Source organism: Macrobrachium nipponense, chromosome 3 (genome assembly GCF_015104395.2).
Source record: "Macrobrachium nipponense isolate FS-2020 chromosome 3, ASM1510439v2, whole genome shotgun sequence".
Lineage (NCBI taxonomy): Eukaryota > Metazoa > Arthropoda > Malacostraca > Decapoda > Palaemonidae > Macrobrachium > Macrobrachium nipponense.
This window is the reverse complement of record NC_087202.1, coordinates 85,373,195-85,393,585: the sequence shown is the minus strand read 5'-3', so window position 1 is coordinate 85,393,585 and position 20,391 is coordinate 85,373,195. Positions and strand designations below refer to the sequence as shown.

Sequence of the window (20,391 nt, the reverse complement as noted above, 5' to 3'; positions counted from 1 at the left end):
TTGATCCAATTCTCCTTGACGTCGGTGTCAATATTTGATCCAATTCTCCATGACGTTGTTGTCAATGTTGGTCCAATTCTCCTTGAAGTTGGTGTCAAGTTTGATCAAACCAATTCTCCATGGACGATGGAGTCAATGTTCCGATCGAATCTCCTTGACGTTTGGTTGTGTTCAATGTTATCAATCCTTTGACGTTGGAATGCCAAGTTGATTCCAATCTCTAGACGTTGTGTCAGTTGATCCAAGTTTAATGCTGATAATTGTGTCCAATTGTTGGATTCCCAATCTCCATGACCGTGGTAAAGTCAATGTTGACCCAATCAATCCAATGACAATGATGGTTAATGGTGATCCAATCTCCTTGACGGCTGTTGATCCAAGTCATCAATTCTCCGTTGGAACCGTTTGGGTGTCAATGTTGCAATCTTATCTTCCAAATGACGTTGGTGTCAATGTCGCCCAATGCCAATGTCTTGACGTTGGTGTCAACGGTGAACCAATTCTCCTTGCGACGTTGGTGTCAGTTGGTAACTCAACCCTCTCCTGATGACGAATAAGTTGGCAAAAGTTGATCCAAATCCTTCCTTGACGTGTCAATGTCGAATCCAAATTCTCCTTGACGTTGGTGTCAAGTCGCCTCAAATTGCTCCAACTTGACGAAATAGTTGGCCAAAGTTGATTCCAATTCCTTCCTGACGTTGTTGGCCAAGTCGATCCAATTCTCCTTGACGTTGGTGCAATGTTGCTCCAATTTTCCTAGACGATTAAGTTGCCAAATTTTGACCAATGTTATCCTTGACGGTTGGGTTGTTCAATTTGTGATTTCCAAGTCTCCTGACGTTGGTGTCCCAATGGTTCGCTTTCCAATTTCTCCTTGGACGAATGTGCCAAAGGGGTTGATCCAATTCTCCTTGACGTTGGTGCCAAAGTTGATCCAATTCTCCTTGACGTTGGTGTCAACGTTGATCCAATTCTCCTTGACGTTGGTGCCAAAGTTGATCCAATTCTCCTTGACGTTGGTGTCAATGTTGATCCAATTCTCCATGACGTTGGTGTCAATGTTGATCCAATTCTCCATGACGTTGGTGCCAATGGTGATCCAATTCTCCTTGACGTTGGTGTCAATGTTGATCCAATTCTCCTTGACGTTGGTGTCAATGTTGATTCAATTCTCCATGACGTTGGTGTCAATGTTGATCCAATTCTCCATGACATTGATGTCAATGTTGATCCAATTCTCCTTGACGTTGGTGTCAATGTTGATCCAATTCTCCATGACGTTGGTGTCAATGTTGCTCTAATTCTCCTTGACGTTTGTGTCAATGTCGCTCCAATGCTCCTTGACGTTGGTGTCAATGTTGATCCAATTCTCCTTGACGTTGGTGTCAATGTTGCTCCAATTCTCCTTGACGTTGGTGTCAATGTTGATTCAATTCTCCTTGACGTTGGTGTCAATGTTGCTCCAATTCTCCTTGACGTTGGTGCCAAAGTTGATCCAATTCTCCTTGACGTTGGTGTCAATGTTGCTCCAATTCTCCTTGACGTTGGTGTCAATGAAATCGACTCTATGCTTCGCTTGACGTTGGTGTCAACCCTGTTGATCATTCTTTCCTTGACGTTGGTGTCAATGTTGCTCCAATTCTCCTTGACGTTGGTGTCAATGTTGCTCCAATTCTCCTTGACGTTGGTGTCAATGTCGCTCCAATTCTCCTTGACGTTGGTGCCAAAGTTGTGATCCAATTCTCCTTGACGTTGGTGTCAATGGTTGATCCAATTCTCCTTGACGTTGGTGTCAATGTCACTCCAATTCTCCTTGACGTTGGTGCCAAAGTTGATCCAATTCTCCTTGACGTTGGTGTCAACGTTGATCCAATTCTCCTTGACGTTGGTGCCAAAGTTGATCCAATTCTCCTTGGCGTTGGTGTCAACGTTGATCCAATTCTCCTTGACGTTGGTGGCCAAAAGTTTTGATCCAATTTCCCTTCCTTGGACGTTGGTGGTGTCAACGTTTTGATTCCATTCTCCTTGGACGTTGGTGTCCAATGTTTGATCCAATTCTCCTTCTTGACCTGGTTGGTGCCAAAGTTGATCCAATTCTCCTTGACGTTGGTGGTCAACGGTTGATCCAATTTGCTCCATAGACGTTGGTGCCAAAGTTTGATTCCAACATTCTCCCTTGGCGTTTAGGTGGTCCAACGTTGATCCAAAAATTTTTTCTCCTTGACGTTGGTGGTCAATGTTGATTCCAATTGTCTCCTTGGACGTTTGGTGTCAACGTTGATGATCCAATTTCCTTCTGACGTTGGGTGTCAACGTTGATCCTCCAATTCTCCGTTGATGTTGGTGTGAATGTTTGAATGTTGACCAATTTCTCCATGTGACATTGATGTCAATTTTGCTCTAATTCTCTTTGACGTTGGTGTCAATATGGTCGCCTCCCAATGACTCCATTGACGTTGGTGTCAATGTTGAATCCAATTCTCCGTTGTACGTTTGGGTTGGGGGTCAATGTTGTCTCCGGCAATTCTCCCTTGATGTTGGTGTCAATGTCGCCTCCAATTCCTCCTTGAACGTTGGTGTCAATGGTCTCTCCAATTCTTCCTTGACGTTGGTGGGCCAAAGTTGATATCCAATTCTCCTTGACGTTTTTGGTGGTCAACCTATTGGAATCCTCAATTCTCCTTGACGTTGGTGTCAATGTTGCTCCAATTCTCCTTGACGTTGGTGTCAATGTTGATCCAATTCTCCTTGACGTTGGTGTCAATGTTGATCCAATTCTCCTTGACGTTGGTGTCAATGTTGATTCAATTCCCTTGATTGATTGGTTGGGGTTCATGTTGGCTCCAATTTTCCTCCTTGACGTTGGTGTCAATGTTTGATCCAATTCTCCTTGACGTTTGGTGTCAATGTTGATTCCATTCTCCTTGACGTTGGTGTGTCATGTTGAGTTCAATTTCTCCTTGAACGTTGGTGTCAATTTTGTTGATCCAATTTCCTCCTTGACGTTGGTGGTCAATGTTGCTCCAGGTTTTCTCATTGACGTTGGTGTCAAGTGTTGATCCAATTCTCCTTGACGTTGGATGTCAATTGTTTGATCCAATTTTCCTTGACGTTTGGTGTCAATGTTGGATCAAATTCTCCTTGACGTTGGTGTCAATGTTGGAATTCAATTCTCCTTGATGGTTGGTGTCAATGTTGATTCAATTCCCTTCCTTGACCGTTGGTTGTTCAACTGTTTGATTCAATTCTCCTTGATGTTGGGTGTCAATGTTGATTCAAAGTTCTCCCTTGATGTTCGGGTTGTCAATGGTTGCAACCAATTCTCCTTTGTACGATTGGTGCCAAGTTTGATCCAATTTCTCCTTGAACATTGGTGTCAACTGTTGCTCCAATTCTCCTTGAACGTTGGTTGTCAATTGTGATGATACCAATTCTCCTTCGGGCGTTGGTGTCAATGTTGATTCAATTCTCCTCCTTGACGTTGGTGTGCAATGTTGATTCAATTCTCCATTGACATTGGTGTCAATGTTTGATTTCAATTCTCCTTGACGTTGGTTGTCAAATGTTGATCCAATTCTTCTTGACGTTGGTGGTCAATGTTGATCCAAATTTCTCCTTGACGTTGGTGTCAATGTTGAATTATTCAATTCTCCTTGGGACGTTGTGTCAATGTTGATTTCAATTGCTCCTTGACGTTTGGGTGTCCAATATGTTGATTCCCAATCTCCTTGACGGCTTGGTTGTCCAAATGTTGATTCAATTCTCCTTGACGATTGGTGTCAATTTTGATCCAATTCCCTTCCTTGACCTTGGGTGGTGGCAATGTTGATTCAATTCTCCTTGACGTTTGTGTTCAATGTTGGAGTTAAATTCTCCACTTGACTTTGGGTTGTCAATGTTGATTCCGAATTCTCCTTGACTTTGGTGTCAATGTCTCTCCAATTCCTCCTTCGTGACGTTGGTGTTCAATGTTGATTCAATTCTCCTTAACGTTGGATTGGGCCCAATGTTGAATTATTTCTCCTTAAGACGTTGGTGTCAATGTTGATCTCCAATTTTTTTTTCTCTCCTTGACGTTGGTTGGTGTCAATGTTGATTCCAATTCTCCGTTGACCGTTTGGTGTTCAATGTTGATCCCAATTTTGTCCTTGACGTTGGTGTCAATTTGTTGATTCAATTCTCCTTGACGTTTGGTGGCCAAAGTTGATCCTAATTCTCCTTGACGTTGGTCAGTGTCAACGTTTGAATCCAAATTTTTCCATGACGTTGGTGTCAATGTTTGATCCAATTCTCCTTGACGTTGGTTGTCAATGTTGATCCAATTCTCCCATGACGTTTGGTGTCAATGTTGATCCAATTCCTTCTTGACATTGGTGTCCCTAATGGTTTCGAAAACCATTCTCCATGACGTTGGTGTCAATGGGTTGATTCCCAATTTCTACTTTGGACGTTGGTGTTCAATGTTGATCCATTTCTCCGTTGATGTTGGTGTTCATGTTGTGCTCCAATTTTCCTTTGGACGTTGGTGGTCAATGTTATTGAATTCAATTCTCCTTGATGTTGGTTGATCAATGTTTTGATCCAATTTCTCCTGACGTTGGTGGTCATGTTTTGATCCAATTCTCCTTGACGTTTGGGTGTCAATGTTTTGATCCCAATTCTTCCTATACGTTGGTTGGTTATCGGTTGTTAATGTTGATTCAATTCTCCTTGAACGTTGTCTCTTTGTCAATGTTTTGATCCAATTCTCCTTGGACGTTGGTGTCAATTTTTTATCCAATTCCTCCTTGACTTTGGTGTCATGTTTGATCCAGTTCTCCTTGGACGTTGGTGTGCAATGTTTGATCCAATTCTCCTTGACGTTTCGGGTGTCAATGTTTGGATACCAATTCTCCTTGACTGTTGGTCGTCAATGTTGATTTCAATTCTCCTTGATGTTTGGTTGTCAATGATTTGTTCCAATTCCTCCTTGGACGTTTGGTGTTCAATGTTTTGAGTCCAATTCTCTTTGACGTTGGTGTCAATGTTGAGTCCAAGTTTTCTCCTTGACGTTGGTGGTCAATGTTTGATCCAATTCTTCCTTGAAATTGGTGTCAATGCTTATGATCAATTCTCCTTGACAGTTGGTTTTGTCAATGTTTGATCCCAATTCTCAATTGACATTGGTGTCAATTCTTGTGTTCCAATTCCAATTTCCCTTGACGCTTGGTATCAATGTTTGATCCAATTATTTCCATTGACGTTTGGTGTCCATGTTGGACTTCAATTTTCCGGTTGACGTTGGTGTCAATGTTTGATCCCAATTCTCCTTGACGTTGGCTGTGTCAATGTTTGATCCAATTCGTTCTTGACCGCTGGTGGTCAGTTGTTGCTCCTCCAATTTCCTTCCTTTGACGTTGGTGTCAATGTTTTTGAATCCAATTCTCCTTGACGTTGGGTGTCATTTTGTGCTTCCAATTCTGTCTTGACCTCGTTGGCGTCCAATGTTTCGATCCAATTCTCCCTTGACGTTGGTGTCAATGTTGCTCCAATTCTGCTTTGACGTTCTGCGTGTCAATGTTTGAATCCCAATTCTTCTTTTGGACGTTGGGTGTCAATGTTTTGATCCAAATTTCTCCTTGGGAACGTTGGTTGGTGTCAATGTTGATCCAATTCTCCTTGCCGTTGGTAGTCAATGTTTGATCCAATTACCCTTGACTTGGTGTCAATCTTGATCCCAATTCTCCTTGACGTTGGTGTCCAATGTTTGATCCAATTCTTCTTGACGGTTGGTGTCAATTTCTCATCCAAGTTCTTCCCATGACGATTTGGTTGTCCAAATGTTTGATCCAATTCTCTTGACGTTGGTGTTAAATGTTTGATCCAATTCTCTTTGACGTTGGTGTCAATGTTTGATCCAATTCCTCTTTGACCGTTTGGGGTGGTCAATGTTGTGATCCGAATTCTCTTGGAACGTTGGTGTCAATGTTTCTTGATCCAGTTCTCCTTGACGTTTGGTGGTCAATGTTTGGATCCCGAATTCTTCTTGAACGTTGGTGTCTAATGTTGATCCAATTCTCCTTGACATTGGTTGCTCCAATGTTTTGAATACCAATTCTTCTTCTTGTGACGTTGGTGGTGTCAATGTTTGGATCCAATTCTTCTTGCGTTAGGTTGTCAATGTTGATCCGAATTGTCTCCTTGACGATTGGTGTCAATTTTTGTTTGATCCAATTCTCCTTGACGTTGGTGTCAATGTTGATTCCAATTCCTCCTTGAACGTTGGTGTCAAGGTTTGCTTGATCTAATTTCTTTCTTTGACGTTATGGTGTTAATGTTTGATCCAATTCTCTTTGACGTTCTGGTGTCAATGTTTGATCCAATTGCTCTTTGATGGTTTTGTGGTTCAATGTTGATCCTCAACTTCTTTCTTTGCTCGTTGGTGTCAATGTTTGATCCAATTCTCTTTGACGTTTGGTGTCAAATGTTTGATCCCAATTCTTTCTTGACGTTGGTGTCAATTTTCTTGATCCAATTCTCCTTGACTTGTTTGTGGCTGTCAATGTTTGATCCAAGTTCTCCTTTGACGTTCGGTGTCAATTGTTGATTCAATTCTTCGTTTAGCATTGGTGTCAATGTTGTATACCTAATTCCCCTGAACATTGGTGTCAATGTTTGATTCCAATTTCCTTCTTGACATTTGGTGTCATCTTGATCCCTTTCTTTGCCTTTGACGTTGGTTGTCCAATGTTTGATTCCAATTCCCATTTACCCATTGGTTTCAATTTGTTGATCCAATTGTTTTCTGAACGTTGGGTTGTCCAATTGTTGATCCAAGTATTCTTTGACGTTGGTTGTGTAAAGATTGATTCAATCTCTTGACGTTTGGTGTCAATGTCAATTGATCCAATCTTCTTGAACGTTTGGTGTCAATATTGATCCAATTCTCCATGACGTTGGTGTCCAATGTGATCCAATTCTCCTTCATTTGAACCCTGGCTTGGTCAAATGTGATCCAATTCTCCTTGACGTGGTGTTTCAATGTTGATTCAATGCTCATTTGACGTTGTTGTCAATGTTGAACCAATTCTCTTGTGCTCAATCTCCTTGACGTTGGATGTCAATCCGTTTGATCAATTTCCTGACGGTTGTGTCAATGTTTCTCCAATTCTCTTGACGTTGTCAATGTTTGCTCCAATTCTCCTTGAACGTTGGTTGTCAATGTTGATCCAATTCTCCTTACGTTGGTGTCAGTCGATCCAATTCTCTTGACTTTGTTGTATGTGATCCAATTATCCTGAGTTGTTGTTGAATGTTTGATCCAATTGCTTCTTGACGTGTTGTCCATTCTACAATTCCTGACGTTGATTGTCGAATGTTGATCATATTCTCCTTGACGTTGGTGCCAATATTTGATCCAATTCCCTTGCGTCTTGAAAATATGGCAATGTTGCCCTCCAATTCTCCTTGACGTTTGGTGTCAATGTCGATCCAATGCTTGGGCCTTGTTCCGTTGGTGTCAATGTTGCGCCAATTCAATCCCTTGACGGTGTCAAGTTTTTGATCAATTCTCATAAAGTTGGTGTCAACTATCTCCAATTCTCCTTGACTTGTGTCTTGTCAAGTTTTGATCCAATCCTTGACGTTGGTGTCAATGTTAGCTCCAAATTCTCCTTGACGTTGGTGTCATTGTGACTCCAATTCTGCTTGACGTTGGTGTCAATGTTTGATCCAATTCTCCTTGACGTTGGTGTCGAATGTGATCCAATTTTTAACGGGTGGTCAATTGTTATCCTCCTTCCTTGGACGTGTGTCCAAATGTTTGATTCCAATCTTCCTTGACGTGTGTTCAAGTTGCTCAATTTCTCCTTAACGTTGGTGTCAATGTTTGATTCCAATTCTCCTTGACTTGGGGTATGTTGAATCCAATTCTTTGATTGTTGTTGTCAATGTGATCCAATTCTTGACGTTGTGTTCAATGTTGCTCCCAATTCTACCGTTGACGTTTGTGTCGAATGTTGATAACCAATTCTCCTTGACGTTGGCTGCAATATTGTTGATCCCAATTCTTCAATTGACATTGGTGTCAAGTTGCTTTCCAATTCTCCTTGACGTTGGTGTCAAAGTCGCTCATGCAATTTTTCCTTGACCGTGTGTCAATGTTGCTCCAATTCTCCTGACGCTCGGTGTCAATGTTGCTCCAATTCTCCTTACGTTGGTGTCAGTGTATTCCAATCTCCTTGACGTTGGTATCAATGTTTGATCCGTTCTCCTTGACGTTGGTGTCAATGTTGCTCCATTTCTTCCTCGACATTGGTGCAAATGTTTGATCCAATTCTCCTTGACGTTGGTGTCAATGTTGAATCCAATTCTCCTTGAGTCGTTGTAATCAGGTTGACAATTCTCCATGACGTTGTTGTCAATGTTGTCCATCTTCCTGAACGTTGGTGTCATGTTTGATCCAATTCCTGACGTTGGAGTCAATGTTCATTTCAATTCTCCTTGACGTTGGTGTCAATGTTACTGAATTTTCTTGCGTTGATTTTGGCCAATGGATCCAAATTTCTCCTAGAAGTTGGGTGTCAATGGTTGATCCAATTCTCCTTGATGTTGGTGTCAATGTTGATCCAATCTCCATGACGTTGGTATCAAGTTTGATCCAATCTCCATTGACATTGGTGTTAATGTTGATTCCAATTCTCCTGACGTTGCCCTGTCAATGTTCATCCAATGCCGTGACGTTGGTGTCAATGTTGCTCTAATTCTCCTTGACGTTGGTGTCAATGTCGCTCCAATTCTCCTTGACGTTGGTGTCAATGTTGAGCCAATTCTTGACGTGGTGTCAATGTTGCTCCAATTAATTCTAGACGTTGGTGATCAATGTCGAATTCAATTCCTTGACGATAGGCCAAAGTTGATCCAATTCTCCTTGGACGGTTGGTGCAATAGTTGATCCAATTCTCCTTGACGGTTTGGGTGGCCAAGTTGATCCAAGTTCTCCTTGATGTTGGTGTCAATGTGGATCCAATTCTCCTGACGTTGGTGTCAATGTTGATCCAATTCTCCATGACGTTGGTGCCAATGTGATCCAAATTCTCCTGACGTTGGGTTCTGTCAATTGTGATTATTCAATTCTCCTTGACGTTGGTGTCAATGTTGATTCAATTCTCCTTGACGTTGGTGTCAATGTTGATTCAATTCTCCTTGACGTTGGTGTCAATGTTGGATCCAATTCCACCCTGACATTGGTGTCAATGTTGATCTAATTTCCTCCCTTGACGTTTGTCAATGTGTACAATGTCCTTGACTTGGTTTCAATGTTGATTCAATCCTTGACGTTGGTCCCCCCGTCAATGTTTCCGCTCAATAATTCTCCTTGACGTTGGTGTCAATGTGATTCAATTCTCCTTGACGGTTGCTCCAATTGAACGTGAAATGATCTTTCCTTGACGTTGGTGTCCAATTGTGCCTCCAAATATCCTTGACGGTTGGTGTCAATGTGCTCAATTCTCCTTGACGTTTCGGTGTCAATGTCGCTCCAATTCTCATTGACGTTGGTGTCAATGTCGCTCTAATTCTTCTCCTTGACGTTGGTGCCAAAGTTGATCCAATTCTCCTTGACGTTGGTGTCAACATTGATCCAATTCTCCTTGACGTTGGTGTCAATGTTGCTCCAATTCTCCTTGACGTTGGTGTCAATGTTGATCCAATTCTCCTTGACGTTGGTGTCAATGTTGATCCAATTCTCCTTGACGTTGGTGTCAATGTTGATCCAATTCTCCAATGACGTGGTGTCAATGTTGATACCAATCCTCCTTGACGTTGGTGTCAATGTTGATCCAATTTCTCCTTGACGTTGTTGGTCAATGTTGATCAATATCCTGACCGTTGGAATGTTGGTGTCAATGTTGATTCAATTCTCCTTGACGTTGGTGTCAATGTTGCTCCAATTCTCCTTGACGTTGGTGTCAATGTTGATCCAATTCTCCTTGACGTTGGTGTCAATGTTGATCCAATTCTCCTTGACGTTGGTGTCAATGTTGCTTCAATTCTCCTTGACGTTGGTGTCAATGTTTGATCCAATTCTCCTTGAGTTGGTTGTCAATGTGATTCCAATTCAAATCCTTGACGTTGGTACGTTCAAGTTGATCCAATTCTCCTTGACGTTGGTTGTCAATGTTTGATCAATTCTCCTGACTTTGTGTCATGTCATCAGTTCTCTTTGACGTGGTGTCATGTTTTGATCCAATTCTCCTTGACGTTGGTGTCAATGTTGATCCAATTTTCCTTACGCTGTTGAATCTTGTTGGATGTCAATGTTGATCCAATTCTCCTTGATTGTGTCAAGTTGTTCAAATTCCCCTTGACGTTGCTGTCAATGTTTGATCCAATTCTCTGACGTTGGTGTCAATGTTCGATCCAATTCATCCTTGACGTTGGGTCAATGTTGATCCAATTCTCTTGAAGCCTTTCGTGTCAATGTTTGATCAATCTCCTTGACGTGTGCAATGTTTGATTCAAATTCTCAATTGACGTTGGTGTCATTGATTCAATTATCCTTGACGGTGGTGTCAATGTTGATCCAATTCTCCTTGAGTTGGTGTCAATGTGATTCACAATTCTCCTTGATGTTGGCTGTCAATGTTGAACCAATTCTCCTTTGACGTTGGTGCCAAAGTTGAATCCCAGTCTCCTGACATTGGTGTCAAGTGGCTCCAATTCTCCATGAGTTGTGTCAATGTTGATCCAATTCTCCTTGGCGTTGGTGTCAATGTTGATTCAATTCTCCTTGACGTTGGTGTCAATGTTGATTCAATTCTCCTTGACGTTGGTGTCAATGTTGATCCAATTCTCCTTGACGTTGGTGTCAATGTTGATCCAATTCTTCTTGGACGTGGTGTAATGTTGATCAATTCTCCTGACGATTGGGTCAATGTTGATAAATTATCCTTGACGTTGGTGTCAATGTTGTGTCAATTCCTGGAGTTGGTGTCAATGTTGATCAATTCTCTTGGACGTGGTGTCAAGTTGAATTCAATCTCTTGTACGTGGTGTCAATTTGATCCAATTATCCGTGACTTTGGTGTCAATGTTGATTCAATTCTCCTGACTTTGGTGTCAATGTTGATTCCACTGCTCCTTGACTGGTGTCATTTGATCCAATTCTCCTTGACTTTGGTTGTCAATTGTTGATTCAATTCTCCTTGACGGTCTGTGTCAATAGTTGCTTAAAGTTCCTGACTGGTGTCAATGTTGAGTCCAATCTCTTGAGAACTTTGGGTCAAATGTCTCTCCAATTCTCCTGACGGTGGTGTCAAGTTGATTCAATTCTCCTGACGTTGGCAATGTTGATAGTTCTCCTTGACGTGGTGTCAATGTTGATCCAATTCCCTTGACGTTGGTGTCAATGTTGATCCAATTTCTCTGAGTTAGGTAGTCATATGTGATCCAATTCTCCTTGACGTTGGTGTCAATGTTGATTCAATTCTCCTTGACGTTGGTGCCAAAGTTGATCCAATTCTCCTTGACGTTGGTGTCAACGTTGATCCAATTTTCCATGACGTTGGTGTCAATGTTGATCCAATTCTCCTTGACGTTGGTGTCAATGTTGATCCAATTCTCCATGACGTTGGTGTCAATGTTGATCCAATCTTCTTGATATTGGTGTCAATGTTGATCCAATTCTCCTTGACGTTGGTGTCAATGTTGATCCAATTCTCCTTGACGTTGGTGTCAATGTTGATTCAATTCTCCTTGATGTTGGTGTTCATGTTGCTCCAATTTTCCTTGACGTTGGTGTCAATGTTGATTCAATTCTCCTTGATGTTGGTGTCAATGTTTGATCCAATTCTCCTTGACGTTGGTGTCAATGTTTGATCCAATTCTCCTTGACGTTGGTGTCAATGTTTGATCCAATTCTCCTAGGCGTTGGTGTTAATGTGATTCAATTCCTTGACGTGGTGTCAATGTTTGATTCCCCATTGTGTCCGTTGGTGTCAATTTTTTCCATAGCAATCTCCTTGACTTTGGTCGTCAATGTTTGATCCAATTCTCCTTGACGTTGGTGTCAATGTTTGATCCAATTCTCCTTGACGTTGGTGTCAATGTTTGATCCAATTCTCCTTGACGTTGGTGTCAATGTTGATTCAATTCTCCTTGATGTTGGTTGTCAAAGTTGTTCCAAATTCTCCTTGAAGTTGGTGTCAAGTTTGATCAATTCTCTTTGGACGTTGTGTCAAGTTGATCCACTTCTCCTTGAGTTGGTGTCAATGTTTGATCCATTCTCCTTGAATGGTGTCATGTTTGATCAATTCTCCTTGAGTTGGTGTCAATGTTTGATCCAATTCTCCTTGACGTTGGAGTCAAGTTGATTCAATTCCTCCTTGACGTTGGATCCTGTCAATGTTGATCAAGTTCTCCTTGACTTTGGTGTCAATGTCAGAGCCAATTTCCTGACGTTGGTGTCAATGTTGATACATTCTCCTTGACGTGTGCCAATGTTGATCAATTCTCCTTGAAGTTGGTGTCAATGTTTTGATCCAATCGCCTTGACGTGGTGTCAAGCATTGATCAATTCTCCTCGACGTTGGGTGTTCAATGTTGATTCCAATTCTCCTTGATTGTTTGGTTTGTTAATGTTTGGCTAACAATTTTCCTTGACGTTGGTCTGTCAATTTTGATTCAATTCCTCCTGATGTTGGTTGTCAATGTTTGGATCCAATTCTCCTAGACGTTGGTGGTTCAACCTGTTTGATGTTTGCAATTCAAGTTCTCTTTGACGTTGGGTTTGTCCAATGTTGATTCCAATTCTCCTTGACGTTGGGTGTCAAAGTTTGCTTTTGATCCAATTCTCCGTTGAAGTTGGTTGTCAATGTTTGATCCAATTCTCCTTGACCGTTGGTGGTCAATGTTGATTCAATTCTCCTTGACCATTGGGGTGTCAATGTTGATCCAATTCCTCCTTGACGTTGGTGGTCAATGTTGATTCAACATTTTCCTTGAAGTTGGTGTCCAATGTTGAATTCAATTGTCCTTGACGTTGGGTGTCAACATGTTGATTCAATTTTCCCTTGACGTTGGTGTCAATGTTGATCCAATTCTCCTTGACGTTGGTGTCAAATGTTGATCCAATTCTCCATGGACTTGGATTGGGTCAATGTTGATGATTCAATTTTCCTTGACGTTGGTGTCAATGTTGATCCAACTTCTCCATGACGTTTGGTGGCAATATTGAATTCAATTTCCTCCTTGAACGTTGGTGTCCAATTTTGTTGATTTCATTCTCCGTTGACGTTGATGTCCAATGTTGATTCAATTCTCCTTGATTGTGGTGTCAAGTTTGACCATTTCTCCTGGAAGTTGGTGTCCAAATTGTTTTATCCAATTCCTTCTTGACGTTGGGTGTCAATGTTTGATTCCAAATTCTCCTTGACGTTGGCCAGTCGTTCAATGGTTTGATCAATTCCGTTGAAGTGTGTCCAATTGTTTGATCCAAATTCCCTGACGTTTGGTTTCAATGTTGATTCAATTCTCCTTGACGTTTGTGTAAAAGTTTGATCCAATTCCTCCTTGACGTTTGGGTCAATGTGGATTAAATTCCTTCCTTCGAAGTTGGTGTCAATGTTTGATTCCAATTCTCTTGAGTTGGTGTAATAGTTGATTCCAATTTCCTTGAGGAGGGGGGGGCGTTTGGTTTGTCAATGTTGATTACAATTCTCCTTGACGTTGGTGTAAATGTTGTCCAATTTCCTCCATTGACCCGTTGGTGGTCCAATTGTTGATTCCAATTCTCTTGGACGTGGTGTCAATGGTTGGATTTCAATTCTCCATTGAACGTTGGTGTCCAATTTATTGATTCACTTCTCCTTGACGTTGGGGTGTCAAATTGGTTTGAATTCAAGTTCAATTTTCCATTGACGTTGGTGTCAAGGTTGATGCCAATTCTCCTTGAACGGTTGGTGGTCAATGTTGTGATTCCAATTCTCCATGACGTTGGTGTCAAGGTTTGATCCAATTCTCCTTGGACGATTGGTGTCAATGTTGATGCCAATTCTCCATTGAACGTTGGTGTCAATGTTGATTCAAATTCTGCCTTGACGTTGGAGTGGTCAAATGTTGATTCAAGTTCTTCCTTGATGTTGGTGTTCATGTTGCTCCAATTTTCCTTGGACGTTGGTTGTCAATGGTTGATCCAATTCTCCTTGATGTTGGTGTCAAGGTTTGATTCCAATATCATTGACGTTAGGGGTAATGGTTTCATCCAATTCCATGACGTTGGTGCAAATGTTTGATCCAATTCTCCTGACGTTGGTGTTAATGTGATTCCAATGCTCCTTGACGTTGGTGTCCCAATTTTGAATTCCAATTCTCCTTGACGTTGGTGTCCAATGTTTGATACAATTCTCCTTTGACGGGTTGGTGTCAATGTTTGATCCATTACTCCTTGAGTTGTGTCAATTTTGATCCAATTCTCCTTGATGTTGGTGTCAATGTTGATTCAATTCTCAATTGGACGTGTGTGTCCAATGTTGATTCAATTCTCCTTGATTGGTTGGTTGTTCATGTTGCTTCCAATTTTCCCTTGACGTTGGTGTCAATTTGATTCAATTCCCCTTGATTGTTGGTGTCAATTGTTTGAATCAATTCCTCCTAGATGTTGGTGTTCAATGTTTGATCCAATTCTCCTTTGACGGTTGGTGTCAATGTTTGATCCCAATTCTCCTTGACGTTGGTGTCAAAGTTGGATTTTGAATTCTCTTGAAGTTGGTCGTCAATTGTTTGATCCAATTCCTTCCTTGACGTTGGTGTTCAATGTTGATTCAATTCTCCTTGAACGTTGGTGTCAAATGCTTTTGATCCAATTTCATCCTTGACGTTGGTGTCAATGTTGGTGAATTCAATTTCCTTGAGTTGTGTCAATGTTGCCTTCAATTCTCCGTTGACGTTTGTGTCAATGTTTGATTCCAATTTTCCTTGACCTTTGGGGTCAATGTTGATCCAATTCTCCTTGACGTTGGTGTCAAATGTTTTGATCCAATTCCCATGACCCGTTGGTGTCAATGTTGGATTCAATTTTCCTGACGTTGGTTTCACTGTTGATCCAACTCCATTCTCCTTTGACGTTGGTGTCAATGTTGATCAATTCTCCCTGAATTGTTGTCAATTGTTTGGGGATTCAATTCTCTTGACGTGCGTTCATTTGTTGATCCAATTCTCCTGAGTTGGTGCCAATGTTGATTTCCAATCCTGACGTTGGTGTCAATGATCAAGTTCAATCTTGAATGTTGTCCAATGTTGGATTCAATTCTCCTTGAAGTTGTGTCAATGTTTGATTCAATTCTCCTTGACTTGTGTGTCAAGTTGGAAATTCATTTCTTGACGTTGTGTCAATGTTGATTCCAATTTTCTTCAATGACGTTGGTGTCAATGTTGATCCAATTCTCCACGTTGGTGTCAATGTTGAATCAATTCTCCATTGAGTTGGTGTCAATATTTGATCAATTCTCCTTGACGTTGGTGTCAATGTTGATTGCAATCTTGACGTTGTTTGTCATGTGATTCCATCTCCCATTGAGTGATGCAATGTTGATCAAGTTCTCCATTGACGTTTGATGTCAATGTTGATCCAATCTCCTTGACGTTCTTTGTTGTCAATGTTGATTCGATTCTCCATTGACGTTGTGTCAATGTTTGATCAATTTTCCTTGACGTGGTGTCAACTTGTTGAATTCAATTCTCCTTGACGTTGCTGTCCATGTTGATTCCAATTCTCCATTGACGTTGGAATTTCAATTGTTGGATTCAATTCTTCCATTTTGACGTTGGATGTTCAATGTTGATCCAATTCTCCATGAACGTTGTGTCAATTGTGATTCAATTCTCCTGACGTTGTGTCATGTTGATTCAATTCTCCTTGATTGTTGTGTCAATGTTGATCAATTCTCCATGACGTTGGTGTGTCAATTGTTGATACCATTCTCCATTGACGTTGGAATGTCAAGTGATTTCACTCTCCAGACGTGTGCAAGTTGATCAATCTCCTGACGTTGTGTCAATGTGATCCAATTCTCCATTGACGTTGTGTCAATGTTGATCCAATTCTCCTTGACGTTGGTGTCAATGTTGATCCTTCTTGACGTTGGTGTCAATGTTGATCCATTCTCCATTGACGTTTGGTGTCAATGTTGATTCAATTCTCCTTGACGTAAGTGTGCAATGTTGATTCAATTCTCCTTGACGTTGAATGTCAATTTTTGTTGGAATCCAATTCTCCTGAGTTGGAATGTTCAATGTTGTCAATGTTTCCAATGACGTTGGTGTCATGTTGATCCAATTCTGACGTTGGTGTCAATGTTTGATCAATTAACTGACGTTGGGTCAATGTTGATCCAATTTTCTGACGTTGTGTCATGATTGATTCATCCTTCTGATTGGTGTCATGTTGCAATTCATTGGACGTTGGTGCAATGGTTGATTCAATTCTGATGTTGGTGTAATGTTGATCCAATTTTCCTGACGTTGCTGTTCAATGTTGCTCCAATTCTCCTTGAGTTGGTGTCAATGTTTGATCCAATTCTCCTAGACGTTGGTGTTAATGTTGATTCAATTCTCCTTGATGTTGGTGTCAATGTTTGATCCAATTCTCCTTGACGTTTGTTTGTCATTTTTTATCCAATTCTCCTGCTTGGTGTCAATGTTTGATCCAATTCTCCTTGACGTTTTGTGTCAATGTTTGATTCCAATTCTGACTTGGTGCCAATGTTTTATCCAATTCTCCTTGACGTTGGTCAATGTTATCAATTCTCCTTGTGTTGGTGTCAATGTTTGTTTCCAATCTCCTTGACGTTGGTGTCAATGTTTTGACCAATTCTCTTTTGACGTTTGGTGTAATGTTGTCCAATTCTGACGTTGGTGCAATGTTTTGATCCAATTCTCCTGAAGTTGGTCATGTTTGATCCAATTCTCTTGACGTTGGTGTCAATGTTTGATCCATTCTCCTTGACGTTGGAGTCAATGTTTTATCAATTCTGACGTGGTGTCAATGTTGATTCCCAATTCTCCTTGACTTGGTGCAATGTTGTCCAATTCTCCTTGACTTTGGTGTCAATGTCGCTCAATTCCTCCTTGACGTTGGTGTCAATTTTGATTTTCAATTCTCCTTTGACGTTTGGGCCAATGTTGACCAATTTCTCCTTGAGTTGGTGTCAATTTGATCCAATTCTCCTTGACGTTGGGGTCAAGTTGATCAATTCTCCTTTGACGTTGGTGTCAATGTTGATCAATTCTCCTTGACGTTGGTGCAATGTTGACCAATTCTCCTTGCGTTGGTCCAAAGTTTGATCCTTCTCCTTGACTTGTGTCAACGTTGATCCAATCTTCCTTACGTTTGTGTCAATGTTGATCCAATTCTCCTTGACGTTGGTGTCAATGTTGACCAATTCTCCTGACGTTGGTGTCAAGTGATCAATTTCTGACTTGGTGTCATGTTTTTGATTCAATTTTCTGATTGGTGTCAATGTTGATCCAATTCTCCTTACGTTTTTTTTTGTGTCAATGTTGTTCAATTCTCTTGACGTTGGGTCAATGTTATCCAATTCTCCTTGACGTTGGTGTCATGTTGATTCAATTCTTGAGTGTGTTCATGTTGCTCCATTTTCCTTGACGTTTGGTGTCAATGTTGATTTTCAATTCTCCTTGATGTTTGGTGTCAATGTTTGATCCAAAAAATTTTTTCTCCTTGACATTGTGTCATGTTTGATCCAATTCTCCTTGACGTGGTGTCAATGATCATTCTCCTTGACGTTGGTGTTAATGTGATTCATTCTCCTTGACGTTGGTGCAATGTTTTGTCCAACTCCTTGACGTGGGTGTCAAGTTTATCCAATTCTCCTTGACGTTGGTGTCAATGTTTGATCCAATTCTTTTTGACGTTGGTGTCAATGTTTGATCCAATTCTCCTTGACGTTGGTGTCAATGTTGATCCAATTCTCCTTGACGTTGGTGTCAATGTTGATCCAATTCTGATGTTGGTGTCAAGTTGACCAATTTTTCCTTGACGTTGGTGTCAATTTTGATTCAATTCTCCTTGTGTTGGTGCAATGTTGATCCAATTCTCCTTGATTGGGGTCAATGTTGATTCAATTCTCCTACGTTGTGTAATGTTTTGATCCACTCTTTGACATTGGTGTCAAAGTTTATCCAATTCTCCTTGAAGTTGATGTCAATGTTTGATTCATTCTCCTTACTTGGTGCATGTTGATCCAATTCCTCCAACTTGGTGTCAATGTTGATCCAATTCTCCTTGACGTTGGTGTCAAAGTTTGATCCAATTCTCCTTGAAGTTGGTGTCAATGTTTGATTCAATTCTCCTTGACGTTGGTGTCAATGTTGATTCAATTCTCCTTGACGTTGGTGTCAATGTTGATTCAATTCTCCTTGAAGTTGGTGTCAATGTTGATTCAATTCTCCTTGACGTTGGTGTCAATGTTGATTCAATTTTCCTTGACGTTGGTGTCAATGTTGATCCAATTCTCCTTGACGTTGGTGTCAATGTTGATCCAATTCTCCATGACGTTGGTGTCATGTTTTTCAATTTTCCTTGATGTTGGTGTCAATGTTGATCCAATTCTCCATGACGTTGGTGTCAATATTGATTCAATTCTCCTTGACGTTGGTGTCAATGTTGATTCAATTCTCCTTGACGTTGATGTCAATGTTGATTCAATTCTCCTTGATGTTGGTGTCAATGTTTGATCCAATTCTCCTTGAGTTGTGTCTGTTTTGATCCCAACTCTTTGACGTTGGTGTCAATGTTGATCCAATTCTCCTTGACGTTGGTGTCAATGTTTGATCCAATTCTCCTTGAAGTTGGTGTCAATGTTTGATCCAATTCTCCTTGACTTGGTGAATGTTGATTCAATTCTCCTTGACTTGGTGGTCAATGTTGACCAATCTCTTTGAGTTGGTGTCCAATGTTGATTCAATTCTCCTTGAAGTTGGTGTCAAGTTGATTCAATTCTCCTTGCGTTGGGTGTCAATGTTGATTTCAATTTTCCTTGACTTTTGTGTCATGTTGATCCCAATTCTCCTTGACGTTGGTGTCAATGTTGATCCAATTCTCCATGACGTTGGTGTCAATGTTGATTCAATTCTCCTTGACGTTGGTGTCAATGTTGATCCAATTCTCCATGACGTTGGTGTCAATGTTGATTCAATTCTCCTTGGTTTGGGTGTCAATGTGATTCTTCTCCTTGACGTTGATGTCAATGTTTGATTCAATTCTCCTGACGTTTGAGTCAATGTTGATCAATTCATGAGTTGATGTCAATGTTGATCCAATTCTCCATGCGTTGTGTCAATGTTGTTCAAATTCTCCTTGACGTTGTGTCAATGATCCAATTCTCCATGACGTTGGTGTTATGTTTTTTGATTCAATTCTGACGTTAGTGCCAAAGTTACCAATTCTCCTGACAATTGGTGTCAATTTTGATTCAATTCTCCTTGACGTTGCTGTCAATGTTGATCCAATTCTCCATGACGTTGATGTCAATGTTGATCCAATTCTCCATGACGTTGATGTCAATGTTGATCCAAAATTCTCCCTAGTTGGGTCAATGTTGATTCAATTCTCCCTTGAGTTGGTGTCAATGTTGATCCAATTCTGACGTTGGTGTCAAGTTATCCAATTCTGAGTTGGTGTCAATGTTGATTCAATTCTCCTTGACGTAAGTGTCAGTGTTGATTCAATTCTCCTTGACGTTGGTGTCAATGTTGATCCAATTCTCCTTGACGGTGTCAATGTTGATCCAATTCTCCTTGACGTAAGTTTCGATGTTGATTCAATTCCCCTTGAAGTAAGTGTAATAGCAAATGGGGAAAGGAACGGTGGACGATAGATTGATAAGTAAAAATAAGTTCATAATTCGTATTTGTGAATTTGATTTATGCAAATTGTTATTATTATCATTATTATTATTATTATTATTTTTATTATTAGTTATTATTTATTATTATTATTATTATTATTATTATTATTATTATTATTCTTATTATTATTATTTTATTATTATTATTATTATTATTATTATTATTATTATTTCAGCAGATGAAACCTATCCACGCGGAACAAGCACACCAGACGGACCACTGTCTTGAAATTCAAGCTTCCAAAGAATGCAGGTTTCAACCTCCAATGGCAGACCCTAACACTCCAGCAGTAACTGATCATGATACAGAGCCAGTGATTTTTCCACCGCCCTGGGGGAGACGGGAACCAACCCCCGCAACATCCGAGTGGTAGCCCACGACACTAACTACTTTCACCCACTCCAAAGAGGGAGTTGAAGTAGTTGGGCACCAAGATGGAAGATGGGAAGTGGCAATAGAGGAAGAGGTAAAGTGCTTGCAAGATGA

The 20,391-nt window shown here is 40.7% G+C and overlaps 1 protein-coding gene across 1 annotated transcript; it reads left to right on the top strand.

Moving 5' to 3' along the window:
* The first annotated feature begins 250 nt into the window (after positions 1-250).
* LOC135222435 (uncharacterized) lies at positions 251-1,735 on the top strand. The gene is made up of 2 exons (XM_064260522.1): positions 251-527; positions 894-1,735. Exons 1-2 carry the CDS (start codon positions 251-253, stop codon positions 1,733-1,735), a joined length of 1,119 nt encoding a protein of 372 aa, XP_064116592.1.
* Positions 1,736-20,391: the final 18,656 nt, after the last annotated feature.

Excerpts from the sequence above, each read along its gene's own strand:
- LOC135222435 (XM_064260522.1), top strand. The coding sequence starts at position 251 with ATGCTGATAATTGTGTCCAATTGTTGGATTCCCAATCTCCATGACCGT. Across the intron at positions 528-893 it reads TGCGACGTTGGTGTCAGTTG|GGGTTGATCCAATTCTCCTT; the intron begins GTAACTCAACCC and ends AATGTGCCAAAG.